A 16759-nucleotide genomic window follows, 5' to 3' on the forward strand; every position below is an offset into this window, starting at 1 on the left:
AGAATAGACTGGAAATGAGTGGAAATTAAGGTTATTGAGGATAATAATAGCATAGGAGCAGAAAAACCTACAAATTCTGTGATTTTAGCTGTTTTTATGCTTTTTAAAAAAAAAATACAGATCCAAAACACAAAACCCAGAACCCAAAACACGGAAGGGTGGTTTTGGCAAAACCAATCCAGATCCAAAACACGAAGAAAGATCCAGATCCAAAACCAAAACACAAAACATGAAAAGTGGCCGGTGCACACCCCTAATATATATACATATATATTTTATAATTGTTCATTTATTTATTGCTCGATCAATGTGGCCAGCAGTGATTGGGCACATGGGGACGGGGAGGTGGAGCTGAGGCCAGAAGAGACTGGGCAGCAGCCGCGGCTACCAGAGCCGCTGCTGCTCTGTTCCTACACAGTGATCACCTAGTGATCACTGCAGTGCCGGAGCCGCAGCGGGAGCATCTCCCGCTGGCGGCCCGGATACAGAGCAGCGGCGGCGGCTACCAGAACCGCTGCTGCTGCGCTCCTACACAGTGATCACTGTAGTGCCGGAGCCACAGCGGGAGCGTCTCCCGCTGGCGGCCCAGATACAGAGCAGCGGCGGCAGCTACCAGAGCCGCCGCCGCTACTCCTTCACACACACAGTGATCACTATGTGATCACTGCAGTTCCAGAGCCGCAGCGGGAGGGTGTCCCGCTGGCGGCCCGGATAGAATGCAGCAGCGGCGGCTACCAGAGCCGCCGCTACTGCTGTTTACTGAAGGGGGTGGAGATGGCTGCCCGATCACTGCTGGCAACAGTGATCAGGTCACAGCAGCAGCACTGCTGCTTCTATAGGGGGCTGCCGACGGTGCCCGATCACTGTGGCCAGCAGTGATCGGGACACGCTAGAGAGGCAGCCATTCTTGCAGAGGGACCAGAAGGTCCGTCTGATGTAGGCGGCTGTGGGAAGATTAGCTTCCCACAGCCGCCTAGTGGGCAGTTCTGACTGGTCGTATCAGATACGACCATGGTCAGGGAAAGCCCAACCTGGTGCGGTCGTATCTGATACGACCGTGCCAGGCAAGTGGTTAATAAAGAACCTTAAAAGAAAAAGAAAGGGAATCTAGAAATACACTGGATATACAAATGAATAATCAATTAACTGATCATCCTAGTCAAGGAGTTAGTTAGGGTAAAATGTACAAATCAATCATAAAGATATGTCCAGTGAATTCCATAACAATGGACGTACACACTTAACACATATACATATGTCATCTAATCAAAATGATGATAATCAAACTCGTCTATATCAAACGGGGGCCGTGAAGAGGGGTAGCCGCCAGGGTCACAGGAGAAAGAAAAGGAACGCAGCTGACAGCAGAGATGTCAGCTGTGTCTCTCCCCTGTTACTGTCGGGTATTGCAGGGGGAGTCACCGGCCGATGTCCTCAGTGCAGTGGCGCAGTAGAGAGACAGATAGGTACCTGTAGTCTGGAAGGTAGTGAGCAGCACAATGTGTGGAGGACAGCATGCAGGCTACAAACGAGGACGCGCGTTTCGCCGGAGGGCTTGGTCACCTGATCCATTAGATATCCCAGAAAGCAGAAGCATTGCCTTTCTCTTCACCTGGGACTAACGCATCAGACACTCTCTCATCCCCTGTCTGATATAGACAGGTGACAGCAGAAGTGTATGGGCGTAATTCCATCCCAGTTCTTACTTTCTTCTTCTGGCTTAGGTTATCAATATGTGTTAATGGGATCACAGATACCTATTTTCAAATCAATGTATGGATTAAGAGTACATTAATTATCCAATATTATTCCAATATTACGGATGATCCCTATAATCAGCACTTTACATACTACTTTTCTGTGTGGTATCATTTTAATTGATCAATACAATCTGTCTATTGACGGTCGCATCAGTAATATTTTCGCCTTATGATATATTTTGATATTTGTTGTGTAACAGATTCATTATATGTGTCACAATAGATGTCTTCTTGTGACTAGAATTTGTTGATATGTTTTGAGTACCACGAGTTTGATTATCATCATTTTGATTAGATGACTTATATGTATATGTGTTAAGTGTGTACGTCAATTGTTATGGATTTTACTGGACATATCTTTATGATTGATTTGTACATTTTACCCTAACTAACTCCTTGACTAGGATGATTAGTTAATTGATTATTAATTTGTATATCCAGTGTATTTCAAGATTCTCTTTCTTTTTCTTTTAAGGTTCTTTATTAAAGGTTAAGTTTTATATTCTCTTTCATATCATCACATTACGGCTATTAAATCATATTTAAGAGTGCCCCAACATAGATGTTATTTGTCTTTCCCCCTGCCTTTGCCTCCAGCAAAGGTATTTTTCCAGCCACAGAACCTGCAAGTCTCCTCACATGCAGTGGGCTCTCAAGCGGCGTATGCAATCGCAGTAGCAAATTTATGCACGGCCGAGCTACGGCGTTCAAACTGACAGGTATGCCTGTGTTTTTCCACCCACTCCCGTCACCACCCCCAAATGCTCACACCCTGTCACTCACTCTGCGATGAATTCCTCTGTGCATACATAATCGCAGTGCAACCGCAGCGCATCTGCAGTGCGGCTTATACGCATGCGCAATGGCTAACAATCACTCGATTTGCATACCTTGCTTCATTTGCGATCACTGCTGAATCAGACCCTTTGTGTGCATCTGCCAGTGTGTACAGGTGACCGACTGATCGTCCCGTTATGCTGGCCACAGGAATCGCCAATAATGGCATCACAGCTGGGTGGACAAATTTAAATGCCTACCCATTTGTGAGGTTTGGCCAGACATAACGAGCGGCCGATTGATAAGTGTGTATACTTATGAAATCGGTTGATCGGACTGCGGGACAGTCGGTCAGCCGCTGGGTCGATCAGGTGTATACCCCACATTACATACAGAGGACTACATATTAATATCATCCATATCATTACTGTAGCATTCTGTCTATATTTGCTTGTTAGAAAGAGTCCGGAGAAAAAGGGGCCTACCTGCTGTGTATTTTTTCCATTCGCCTGTAGAATTAATTAAGCAAATGTCTTAATTTTACTGCATGGCAGCCAATCAATGGCGACCCCCCAAATTGCTTTCAGCAGCTGACTTAAGTAGCACTCTTAAGAGGCGCACTGTGCAAATAGTCTGAATGTTACATTAACAGTCTAACCACTTTACAACCACTCATTACATACTGTAGGTTTCCATTTTTTTCTGCTCAATGCAAATTTCTGCTCCTCTGAAAACACCTTTTAAAACCTGTGTACTTAGTGGAAATATGTGTGCCCTTACGCAAATTGAAGAAAAATGCAAGCAGGATTTTGCTCTGTGCACTGACTAGTTTACTCTCTGTATATGAGGTTCTCTGTCGAATTTGCACTCACTCCATTAAAGCTAATTAACGGTTATTAGGTACTAAGCAGTTTCACATACAGTACATTGTAAACAAAAACAAACATATTTCTCCTTCATTTTCTTAGCTTTAAACTAAACCATAAAGAGGAAGGAAAGAAGACTCTGGTTTGGGGCACTCGTCTATATATTAAAACTTAACTTTTATTTGACCTCATCAATGATCTAATATAACTAAACATACATAAATTTGCACAAAAATAAATGTTTAAACACACAATGAAATATACACATAAAATGATGTGAAAAGAAAAGAAAACTGGTCCACTGGTTATAAGAGACCAGTTTAGTTTTAATATATAGAAGAGTGCCCCCAAACCAGAGTCTTTCCTTCCTCTTTATTGCTTATTCACTGACTCTAGGGGAGCACCACCAGGTTAATAAATTTTGATAACTCGTTTTTGTGAAATACTTATCATCTAAACATACAGATTACCGGTCAATACTACTTTCACACATAAACAGCGTGGTAATACCTGTGCCTTGACCACCCCCAATAACCTGTACACTTTAAACTAAACTGTCTGGTAGAATTCAAAGCTACATAATAATAACAGGCCTTTGCATAAGCTTTCACAGTACATACATTTGGTGATTGTTGAGGCAAAATATTATTTTTCTCTCACTTTATTTCTGCATTCATCAGAACCTGTGTGAAGAAATCTATCTCTTGATAGACATTTTTTTCTGTTCTTTATCTGAATTAAGCCGATGATAAAAAAAAAATTAAATTGCAAAAGAGGACCTCATCCACATGCATGGCTGTAAATGCCAATATCACCACATGTCAGACTGTTATACACTATGTGACAAACAGTGGTTAATGAGCGGTTGCACTTGCAGTCAATAAATTATTCCAATGAGTTCACTTACAGTTAATCAGTGAGGACAATTGAACAGGGAAGGCAGAGGTGCCCAGATGGGGTCGTGGGTACAGATTATCCTTAGGGATAGCCATTGCCTATCGATAGCCAACTACCATTGATGATAGAGATCTGATGGTTATCCATCATTGATGGCTGCCTGTCAGTGATATTTTTTTTTACCATTGCACAGTGCATGGGGCTTAGCCACACCCCCACATTGCACCACCCACTAAACCTCATTGGCTTGCAGCTTGCTGTGCCTCACAGTAGGAATACCTATCGCTAGTTAACCCACCAATGGCAATCCTTAATTATCTGAGCCTGGGTTTGTCTGGGGCCCTGAACCAGCCATGGAAGCTGAGCAATGTCCACCAATTGCAGCAGAACACAGATTATTCACAAAACATCAATTTGCGAGATGAGTGTGGCCACGCCCCATGATTGGCCATGCTCTCTCTCTAGCACCAGGGCCTGCCAGGTGTCCTGGTACTGGGAAAAAAGTGCTGTGACCAAAATACTTTCAACCACCAGTACAAATGCTAGAGGGTGTGAGGTCATTGAAACCAATAGGTTCATGGGCTAGCAATGTGACGTTAATAGGAGGACCTTTATATTATGGGTTTAGCTTATTGGATATTAGTATTTCAAGCATAAAGCAGGACATCCACAATGCTGTGCCTGATTCTAAGCATAATTGTAAAAGCAGCATTTTGTTTTTACAAGAAAATACATGTAATGATCATTAAAGTGTTGAGAGGAGAAGCTTGGACCTCCTAGATGTCAATAGTTCCTACTTCACCTTTTGTGCCATATATATAGTAGGTTCTTTACAAAGCCCAAAGGAAACCAATGTACATGTATGAATGCAAATAAAGATAAATGCAGCATTAACGTCTGTTAACTGTCATGAGTTAAATAAAAAGCTAAACAAATAGTATTTTAATAAAAAAAAGAGAAATATTTAATTTAGAAAGGAAAACCCACCATTATGAACTTTTATCTAAATTATGTTTAATAGACCCAAAAGTTTCATTTTGCAAAAACTATCCTTTGCATGGATATTTTCCTAATATGATAGATGGCAGCAGTCTGAGGTGAATTTTACATCCATTATACAACTATTTTATGTAAATGCATTATTTTATATTCCATTGTTTGAATGTTGATGATATCTCTCTGTCAGTGAAAATGAGTTAAGTGTGCAGGGCAATCTGGTAATAGGCATTCCTTATATAACACATATTGGTGCAGCAATTTTCTGTTTTGAAAAAATAAGACATTATAATGAATTGCTACGGTCACACACAATTAAAAGAGTAGCCCACGTACACTTTGGTCACTCTAAAATGACAGCAATAAATGTAATCTGTGCCCCCTTAGGCAGGATCTTACGTACAACCAGTGTTATAGGCGGCACATTCATGTGCCCGGCAGCCCCTGTCAGTGTGTGACCGCTGTGTGTATGTGCAGTAGCTGCTGACGCAACGAGAGAACATCTGCTCCTAGGCTAGCAGAGGGAGACCTTCCGGCATACAGGTATCCGTGCTTCGGCGAGATAGCCCGCGTCCTGCACCTGTCGTGGTCCGAGTGACACACAGACACTTATCAGCAAGAAGGCTCCGTAGCTACAGTCATCAAGTGTCACTGAGGGGTCCGTCCACCTACTGACTGTGGATTCTCATAGCAGTTCCCTGACATCACCTGTAGAGGAACACAGCACCTAGAGGTACGATGCAGGATTTCCCGCAGATGGATAACTATTCCTCACTTTTCATTAACGACTCCTGCATGGGACTGATGCCGTACCCATGTTACAACGTCTCAGAGGGACTAGGGGACCCACCTAAACCACCCCAGCTGGTGGATGCCTGGCTTGTACCACTCTTCTTTGCCATGCTCATGGTGGTAGGACTTGCTGGGAATTCATTGGTTATTTATGTTATCTCCAAACACAAGCAAATGAGGACTGTCACTAACTTCTACATAGGTAAGTAATATCTCATTTGATCAGTGGTGTATACAATAGGTTTCTATAATGGTATACCGGCCTGTGCATTAGGACAGTGGTTCTCAAACTCGGTCCTCAGGACCCCACGTTTTCCAGGTCACCCAGCAGGTGCACAGGTATATTCATTACTGGCTAATACATTTTATAAGATTCACAGGTGGAGCTAATTATTTTACTTGTGATTCTGTGAGGAGACCTGGAAAACATGCACTGTGTGGGATCCTGAGGACCGATTTTGAGAACCTGTGCATTAGTAGAACATACTTGTAAGCTTCTCTATGTTTTAGGCATTTATATTCAGTAATCTAATGCTGGCCATACACTGGACGATTGATCACACGATTTGGGTAGTTTCTATAGGTTGGACAGACCAATCATTTGAAAATAGTTGTATTTTGAGTCTTCTGCGACCCCGATGCGTGTCCCCGCCATAGTCTAGTTGGATCACAGATCAGATGGTTTTGCAGAGAGATCTCAACTGATCATGTAGGAATTGACACATATTGGGGTAGCAATTTTCTGAAGAAGCCCTGAAGTGGTATCAGCGCACGTTATGTGCGCTGATACCGCTTCTCCCCGATGTATGATGGGGGGCCTGGGCGGTAAATTACAGAGGTGCCATGCGCCCCTGTCATTATCGGCGTTGCTATCTACAAGATAGCAGCGCCGATAGCCTGGGCCATGTATGAACAGTCATATCGCCTGACTGTTCGGCCCGCTGTAGCTGTCGCTATCGTCCCTGCTTCGGCGGCTGCCGGCTCCAGGCTGCATGTAGGGATCTTGTGATACTTGCGAGATCCCGCACATGCTCAGTGGAGCCGGCTGGGACTGACACACATCGCATCAGCACTAGGCTGATGCGATGTGGTCTCTAGCGGGTAGCACCAGAGGGGGCAGTTAACGCTCCCCCTCTCCGGCCGATGAGATGTTCATACATCTCATCAGTAGAGATTCCTGCTTCGCCTTGGGAAAGAGGGGAAGCGTTATAGTGGCACGTTAAGTGCTGCGATCATACATCTACCCCATTATGTGATGTGATTGATCAAATTGTTTGGTCTTATGTGAAATAGTTGCATTTTAAATACAAATCGTCCTGTATCTGAAGGGAAGAATTTTCAAGGGAAATTGTACTACTGATCTGACCAACTTTTGAATCTCACCGTGTATGGCCACTTTTAGGCATAGGTTCTCAAACTCTGTCCTCAGGACCCCAAACAGTGAATGTTTTCCAGATCTCCTCACAGAATCACAAGTAAAATAATTAGCTTCACCTGTAGATCTTTTAAAATCAGTGAGTAATGAGTACACCTGTGCACCTGCTGGTGACCAGGAAAATGTGTCAGTGAGTAATGAATGCACCTGCTGGGTTACTTGGAAAACGTGACCTGTGTGGGGTCCTGAGGACCGAGTTTGAGAACCACAGATCTTAGGGGTCTATTTTAAAAGATTTGGGAAAAGGACTTGTAAAATTTCGCCAGGCTTCATGACATTTCACAAAACAAATTATTCTTATTACATTTGCTAATCCCGGGAAAAACCACCAGGTAAAGGTATATTCTGGCAAAGACTTTGCAGTTGTTCTTAAACATGTTTCACAATTGTGACAGGTGTCTGTAATGTAAAGCGCATGTACCATGCGTATGCGCAGTGCTGCCTTGTGTGACACACTCCCTCATGACATCAGGCGCCAATCCATCAAGTAAGTACTGTAACTGGAACATTAAGGGACAAAGCAGGGAAAGATCAGTCTCTTCCCTGCTTTACTCTCTGAATGCTGCCTGGCAGGACCGGATTAAAGACAGAGTGACAGGGGCTGTCTTCATGGGTCCCCATACATAAGGGGCCCCCAAACCCGGCCCCCGGCCACATCCCCCTAATGAACCATTTTTAAAAAATCTTTTAACGGTGCCGCCTGCCACGGCTTGTGATTAAGCCCCGCCCCTCCCTCCATTTGGCTCTGTCCCCTCTTCAAACTGACCGGGCACACAGGCAGGGAAAGATGGAGCTGCGGGCATGCTGAACTGAAGTGCATGTCCCTACTTCCTTTATCGGCTCCTCCTCTGCCCACCTGTTACACACAAGGCAGGTGGGACCTGCTTCCTCTGCTCTGCTCAGTGGAAGCAATGAGCACCATGGAGCGAGCAGCACACTGCAGCCAGAAAACCAGACAGTGAGGGTGAAGGGGACAGGATGTCTTTTTGTTGGTAGTATAGGAAGGGGTTGTCTGGGTGTTGGTAGTGTAGGAGAGCGGTGTGTGGGTGGGGATGGTGCCAGGGTGCTGGTTGTTTAGAGGAGGTGCCTGGGTGTTGGTAGTGAAGTAGGGGGGTGTCTGGGTACTGGTAGTGTAGTAAGGTTGTGTCTGGGTGCTGACAGAGTAGAAGGAGGGTGCCTGGGTGTTGGTAGTGTAGGAAGGAGTGCCAGAGTGTTGGTAGTGTAGTAGAGGTGTTTCTGGGTGCTGGTAGTGTATGAGGGGGGTGCCTGGGTGTTGCTAGTGCAGTAGTGCAGTAGGGGGGTACCTGGGTGCTGGTAGTGTAGGAGGGGAGTGTCTGGGTGTTGGTAGTGTTGGAGGGGGGTGCCAAGGTGCTGGTAGTGTAGGAGGAGGTGCCTGGGTGATGGTAGTATAGTTGGGGGTGTCTGGGTGATGGTAGTGTATAAGAAGAGTGTCTGGGTGTTGGTAGTGTAAGGGGGAATATTTGAGTACGTGGGGTGATGATAGTAAATAAAGGGGTGTGTCCTGGGTGCTGCTATGGTGTTTGTAGTGAATAAGGGGTTGTGGCAAAAAGAGAGAGAAATAGAGAGAGAAACACTGAGGGATCTATTTATTAAAAATTGTGGTGCAGCTTAAAAAATGAACATCACCACATATTACTGTATGTCGATTTGGAATGTTATTTCAGGGCTATTTATTATAGTACTATTTTATTATAGGGCATTTGTTAAACATGTCCTTAAATATGCTCAGCTGCCACAGAAACAAAATGGTACCACTGGTATAAGTGTTGCTTTAATAAATAGGACCTACAGAGAGATGGCTAGAGATACTGTAGGCAAAAGGGAACATAAATAGAAAAAGAGACAACAAGAAAAAGAAAGAGAAAAAAATTGAAAGAGAAGAAGGGAGAGAGAAAAGAAGGATGAAAGGAGGATTTGGAGATAATTGCTTCACAACCTTTGTTTATTTATATTTTTATTCCAGAGCAATAAATAAATCACACAGGAGTCCATTCATTATGCTAATTATTGGTCGCCCCCTGATAATTAGGTATCCAACTCGCTGCGAGCAGCAGCGTTGGATACGAAGCCACCGGAGCAATTCAACATTGCTCCGATGTGGTGAGAGCGAATTTGAAAATCAGCTGTCCCTGCGATGTCCTTCACTGCTGCTTCCCGCATCAGTAAAAATTAGCACTGCCGAGTCTGACTTGGCAGTGCTACTGCGACCTCCAGTGGAAGGAGATGGACGGGGGCGGAGGGATCCAAATGGATAAAGTGTTTGCCTACATAGACACTGAATCATTCACTTTGGAGGCTATAGTTAAACAGAAGATCTGCACCTGGTGCTAGTTTCGATGGTGCGACTGATGGTGTCATTTAAAGACGCACCAGCTGGTATTACAGTGTCTACAGATGCTGACAGTAGGTGTCTCAGTTTTTGCACATTCATATGCATGGATGTACACCAGGGAAGGGCTTTGTAGCGCCATTTGCATAAAATTGCAGATAAACGATCACCAAAGGTGCGTCCACTTCTGAGTCAGTCCCAGACAAAAGGCAAGAGACAACCTATAAGCAGGATCAATTAGACCAATTTCACAAGGGGATCTTACAAAAAGGACCATAGACTCATACCACAAGGTGTGAGGCGAACGAGTGTAAATGTGGAGTCTTACATTCTATGACAAAAAATTTAATAAAACTCTCCCACACCTCAAAAATGTACACACTCCTAGTTCTTTATTTAGGGAGGATTCTACCCACTCAATTCTAAAGGTAAAAAGAGTTTGGTCCCAATATTATGTAAAGAAGGTGGCTGATTCTGCACCCACATATGTAGGATATGTTTCCCACAGACATATGGGAAGGGGTGGTGGAAATGGAATCGGGATGCCTCCTGTCAAAATACCGACAGCGGCATCCTGATGGTTGGTATCCCTCCCCATCAGTACCTAACCCTCCCCCCTTAGTGCCTAACCCTAACCCTCCCAGTGGTGCCTTACCCTAACCCTCCTCCCTAGGTTGCCTAACCCTAACCTCTCCCCCCAAAAAAACCTAGCCCTAACCCCGCTACGCTGCCTAATCCTAACCCTGTGTGATAGAAAAATGATGAATCTGCCACCAAAAATGTTTGATATAGGGGCATTCCCACATACAATGGGAAGGTGATGCACAATGGACACCACATTTCAATCAAACAGCGGAGTCGACCAAACCCATGGAACACCTTTGTTGTGGAGATAAATAATAACTATGATAGATGTTTTAAATCATTTACCTTTATTTGCTAGATGTAATGGTTTGAAGTGAAAAAGAAAGGTCTCGAGAAGGGTTTCCAATGATACAGTATGAGTAAAGAGAGAAACACAATGGGACAACCTTTTAATATTTTTTTTATTACTTACCTTACATTATTTGTATTTAGTGCACTGTGGGGGGTATTTATCAAAGCTGGGAGAGAGAGATAAAATTGTGAGAAATGTAAATTTTGCAGGCTGTTTAAAAAATTATAGTTAAGAGCTGATTGGTTGGTAATTTATTTGTTACAATATTATCTCTCTCCCAGCTTTGATAAATACCCCCCACGGAACGTGTTTTCCTACAAGGAGGTGGGTGCACCTGCAAATATGCTTTGTCACCTAGTAGATCCATATTACTTATCTTAGGTACTTTACTTTGTTTTTTAATGCATTTTATTTTAATACCATTGACATGTGATCTCAAGATAGGCTCTGTGGGAAAAAGCAAACAAACCATGCATCCTAGTGATATTAATTCTGATACACCAAATTAGTGTTAAATGCTGCTGCATATACGACTCATGTTGGCCTAGACCACAGGTTCTCAAACTGTCCTCAGGACCCCAAACAGTGCATTTTTTCCAGGTCTCCTCACAGAATCACAAGTGGAATCATTAGCTCCACTTGTAGATTTTTTAAAGTGTGTCAGTGAGTAACAAATACACCTGTGCATCTGCTGGGGACCTGGATAATGTGACCTGTGATTTGAGAGCCGAGTTTGAGAACCACTGGCTTAGACAGTGAAAACTTAAGGCCGATCTGATGGATTGGAATGCTATTGCAGCTATATTTTTCCATGTGTGGGCATGATATCGACCACTGTGCGCTCCTGTTGGGTCATGCGTCTCCTCCGGATCTTTCTGTCTGCACAAGAGATCTGGAGAATTGACGGACGATCTCATGCTAGTCTATGTAGGGGAGGGTGGCATATCGGGCAGTTGGGCAGCAAATCACTCCGTGTGTGGGGACTGCCTGATATGTCAGCCGTCGAATCGTGCATCGCATCACCGGCTACACATCGTATTGTGTGTAACCGGCTTTAGACACCAAATTCTCATCTGTCATGAAGGCTACAGGGTCAAAAGGCTGGCAACCAAAAGGTTGACATGGTCATAATGTCTACAGTCAAAATGTCAACGATGAAAGTCAAATGTTGACATGGTCAAATTGTGGACATGGTCAAATTGTTGACAGTCAAAATATAGACAGTTAAAATGTAAACACAGTTAAAACGTCAACAGTCAATATGTCAACAAAGCTAAAACCAGTAAACAGTGAGCTGCTCATGTCAGACTAATTACAATTAGCAACTCAGATGATACTGCTCTTGTAATGATAATTGCAATGAAACTAAAGGCCCCCATACATCAGCAATAAATATCTGCAATGTATGGGCTTCACAGATCGCAGATTGAAACCAAAAAGTGATTGGAATTGTTAAATCAGATTGTTCAACATTTTGGATTTCACAGATCGATTGGGGCTGTAAATTGCTAGTGTATGGATATGATCAGCAGATTTGCAGACCGTTACTAGAAGAATGATGGAGACTTTCAAGATTGTCAGATCTGTGTTTGCTGCAATCGATCTGCAAATCTCTGAAAAAGATCTGTAATGGATGGGCATGGGGTTTAGTGTATTTTGCAATTATGGCCATGACAATTAATGGACACTGATACACTGATATCACTCCTCCTACATCCACATTCCCATCCACAGCATTACTGCCCCTCGATTTCCTACTACTCATTATATACAGCCTGCATCTCCCCCTTGTACCACATATTCAGCCTGCATCTCCCCCACACTCCCATATACAGCTTGCATCTCCCCCACACTCCCATATACAGCCTGCATCTCCCCCACACTCCCATATACAGCCTGCAACTCCCCTGCACCCCCACCACATATATGTATATTTACAGTATATATAGGCTCTCTGAAATCATCATGATCATAGCAAATTGTTTATCCAACGTTTTGATGCCTTTATTCGGGTATTGTTATCAGTGAACAAATGGTCAAATAAAGGCATTGAAATATTGGATAAGCAGTTTGCTGTGATCGTGACCATGAGTGCTGCACCATGGATTCTCAAGTTTTACTTACTTCCCTGGTGTAAATTCAACTGTGTTTGTACTAGGGGTGTGCACCGGCCACTTTTCGTGTTTTGTGTTTTGGTTTTGGATCTGGATCTTTCTTCGTGTTTTGGATCTGGATTGGTTTTGCCAAAACCACCCTTCCGTGTTTTGGGTTCTGGGTTTTGTGTTTTGGATCTGTATTTTTTTGAAAAAAAGCATAAAAACAGCTAAAATCACAGAATTTGTAGGTTTTTCTGCTCCTATGCTATTATTAACCTCAATAACCTTAATTTCCACTCATTTCCAGTCTATTCTGAATACCTCACACCTCACAATAGTGTTTTTATGTCCAAAAGGTTGCACCGAGGTAGCTGGATGACTATGCTAAGCGACACGAGTGGGCGGCACAAACACGTGACCCATCTAGGCGTGAAACTGCAGTGGCAGACAGGATGGCAGTTTGAAAAACTAGGCCCCAAACTGTACATAATGCAAAGAAAAAAAAGAGGTGCAAGATGGAATTGTCCTTGGGCCCTCCCACCCACCCTTATGTTGTATAAACAGGACATGCACACTTTAACAAACCAATCATTTCAGCGCCAGGGTCTGCCACACAACTGTGGCTGAAATGATTGGTTCGTTTGGGCCCCCACAAAACAAGCTGGCAATTAATCTGTCCCTGCACAAACTGGCTCTACGGAGGCAAGATGTCATCCTCATCCTCCTCATCCACCGATTCCTCACCCTCTTCAGTGTGTACATCCTCATCCTCACAGAGTATTAATTCGTCCCTGCTGGAACCACAGGTCCCTCTGTACGTTCTGGAGGCTGGTCTCCCTGGAAGAGTTGATAATTCATTTTATGAACATCATCTTCTCCACATTTTGTGGAAGCAACCTCCTACGCCTTTCGCTGACAAGGTTCCCGGATGCACTAAACACTCTTTCGGAGTACACACTGGAGGGGGGGCAACTCAGGTAAAATAGAGCCAGTTTGTACAGGGACCTCCAAATTGCTTCTTTTTCCTGCCAGTACAGGTACGGACTGTCTGACATGCCTACTTGGATGCTGTCACCGATGTAATCCTTTAACAGACAGACGCACGCTTGTCGCTGCTGCTTTGAGGATTCAAGTGCGGCTACAGTCCACACAATTCACAAAGACAGAAAAAAAAAAAGAATATTTTTATTGTTTGTGGAGCACACTTTGAGGGTTACACCACCCTTTAACAGACAGACGCACGCTTGTCGCTGCTGCTTTGAGGATGCAAGTGCGGCTACAGCCCACACAATTCACAAAGACAGAAAAAAGAAGAATATTTTTATTGTTTGTGTAGCACACTTTGAGGGTGTCACCACCCTTTAACAGACAGACGCACGCTTGTCGCTGCTGCTTTGAGGATGCAAGTGCGGCTACATCGCACACAAGTCACAAACACATTAAAAAAATAGTTTTTTATTTTTTGGAGCACTTTGAGAGTTACACCACCCTTTAACAGACAGACGCACGCTTGTCGCTGCTGCTTTAAGGATGCAGGTGCGGCTACAGCCCACACATTTCACAAAGACCGAAAAAAAAAGAACAATATTTTAATTGTTTGTGTAGAACACTTTGAGGGTGTCACCACCCTTTAACAGACAGACGCACGCTTGTCGCTGCTGCTTTAAGGATGCAGGTGCGGCTACAGCCCACACAATTCACATAGACAGAAAAAAGAAGAATATTTTTATTGTTTGTGTAGAACACTTTGAGGGTGTCACCACCCTTTAACAGACAGACGCACGCTTGTCGCTGCTGCTTTAAGGATGCAGGTGCGGCTACAGCCCACACATTTCACAAAGACCGAAAAAAAAGAACAATATTTTAATTGTTTGTGTAGCACACTTTGAGGGTGTCACCACCCTTTAACAGACAGACGCACGCTTGTCGCTGCTGCTTTAAGGATGCAGGTGCGGCTACAGCCCACACAATTCACAAAGACAGAAAAAAGAACAATATTTTAATTGTTTGTGTAGCACACTTTGAGGGTGTCACCACCCTTTAACAGACAGACGCACGCTTGTCGCTGCTGCTTTGAGGATGCAAGTGCGGCTACATCGCACACAAGTCACAAACACATTAAAAAAATAGTTTTTTATTTTTTGGAGCACTTTGAGAGTTACACCACCCTATAACAGACAGACGCACGCTTGTCGCTGCTGCTTTGAGGATGCAGGTGGAATCTAGACGGGATTTGGAACCGAGGACACACTACCTCCATCAATTGTCTAAATCCCACTGCACTAATGTCGGATACCGGACGCACGTCTAACACCAACATAGCAGTCAAGGCCTCAGTTATACGTTTTGCTTCAGGATGACTGCTGTCGTACTTCATCCTCATCGCTAGGGACTGTTGGAGGGTCAATTGTTTAGTAAAAGTAGTGATGTTCCTACTTCCTCTCTGGGATGATGAACAACTCCCAGCAGCAGCAACAGCACTAGTAGGAAGTGGTTCTTGATCTTTCCCTATTTTATTTTTATCAGAGAAATTTTGGTCCTCCATTTATGTTATATTGATATATATACGTGCGGCTAAAGCGCACACAAACACAGAAAATATTTTTTTATTTTTGCTGGAGAGTAGTGCACTTTGTGGGTTACACCACCTTTTAAGAAATGAGCCAGACGGCTCTTTACTTATGGGACACAGGCGCACGCTTGGCGCTGCTCCTTTGTTGATGCACGTGCAGCCACAGTGCACACAAGTCACAAACACAGAAAATATATATTTTTTTGGTTTGGAGTGTACTTTGGGGGTTACAGAACCCTTTAACGGTCAAGCCAGCCGGCCCTTTACTTATGACACAGGTGCACGCTTGGCACTACTTTGTTGATGCACGTGCGGCTACTGCGCACACAATTCACAAACACAGAAAATAATTTTTTTTTTGGTTTGGACTGGAGTGTACTTTCGGGGGTTACAGCACCCTTAACGGTCAAGCCAGCCGGCCCTTTACTTATGACACAGGCGCACGCTTGGCACTACTTTGTTGATGCACGTGCGGCTACTGCGCACACAATTCACAAACACAGAAAATAATTTTTTTTTGGTTTGGACTGGAGTGTACTTTCGGGGGTTACAGCACCCTTTAACGGTCAAGCCAGCCGGCCCTTTACTTATGACACAGGCGCACGCTTGGCACTACTTTGTTGATGCACGTGCGGCTACTGCGCACACAATTCACAAACACAGAAAATAATTTTTTTTTTGGTTTGGACTGGAGTGTACTTTCGGGGGTTACAGCACCCTTAACGGTCAAGCCAGCCGGCCCTTTACTTATGACACAGGTGCACGCTTGGCACTACTTTGTTGATGCACGTGCGGCTACTGCGCACACAATTCACAAACACAGAAAATAATTTTTTTTTTGGTTTGGACTGGAGTGTACTTTCGGGGGTTACAGCACCCTTAACGGTCAAGCCAGCCGGCCCTTTACTTATGACACAGGCGCACGCTTGGCACTACTTTGTTGATGCACGTGCGGCTACTGCGCACACAATTCACAAACACAGAAAATAATTTTTTTTTGGTTTGGACTGGAGTGTACTTTCGGGGGTTACAGCACCCTTTAACGGTCAAGCCAGCCGGCCCTTTACTTATGACACAGGCGCACGCTTGGCACTACTTTGTTGATGCACGTGCGGCTACTGCGCACACAATTCACAAACACAGAAAATATATTATTTTTTTAGCACTTGGGGGGAGCACCCCTGATGGACAGAGCACCCCCTGGACAACACTACAGCACTCCTTTAGGACTGGGACACTGCACAGGACTTTGGAGTGGACACAGCCCCTATGGAGAACTGA

At 44.1% G+C, this 16759-nt stretch overlaps 1 protein-coding gene across 1 annotated transcript in view; it reads left to right on the forward strand.

Moving 5' to 3' along the window:
* Positions 1 to 5818: 5818 nt before the first annotated feature.
* The window catches only part of KISS1R (KISS1 receptor), a 308350-nt gene continuing 297409 nt past the window's right edge, over positions 5819 to 16759 (forward strand). Inside the window, exon 1 of the mRNA XM_088460304.1 lies at positions 5819 to 6290. Within this exon, the coding sequence (XP_088316430.1) occupies positions 6035 to 6290 (256 nt within the window). The 5' untranslated portion in view covers positions 5819 to 6034. The remainder of the gene's footprint in view (positions 6291 to 16759) is intronic.

The sequence above is a fragment of the Taudactylus pleione genome, unplaced genomic scaffold, assembly GCF_031769625.1.
Source record: "Taudactylus pleione unplaced genomic scaffold, aTauple2 ptg000044l, whole genome shotgun sequence".
Lineage (NCBI taxonomy): Eukaryota > Metazoa > Chordata > Amphibia > Anura > Myobatrachidae > Taudactylus > Taudactylus pleione.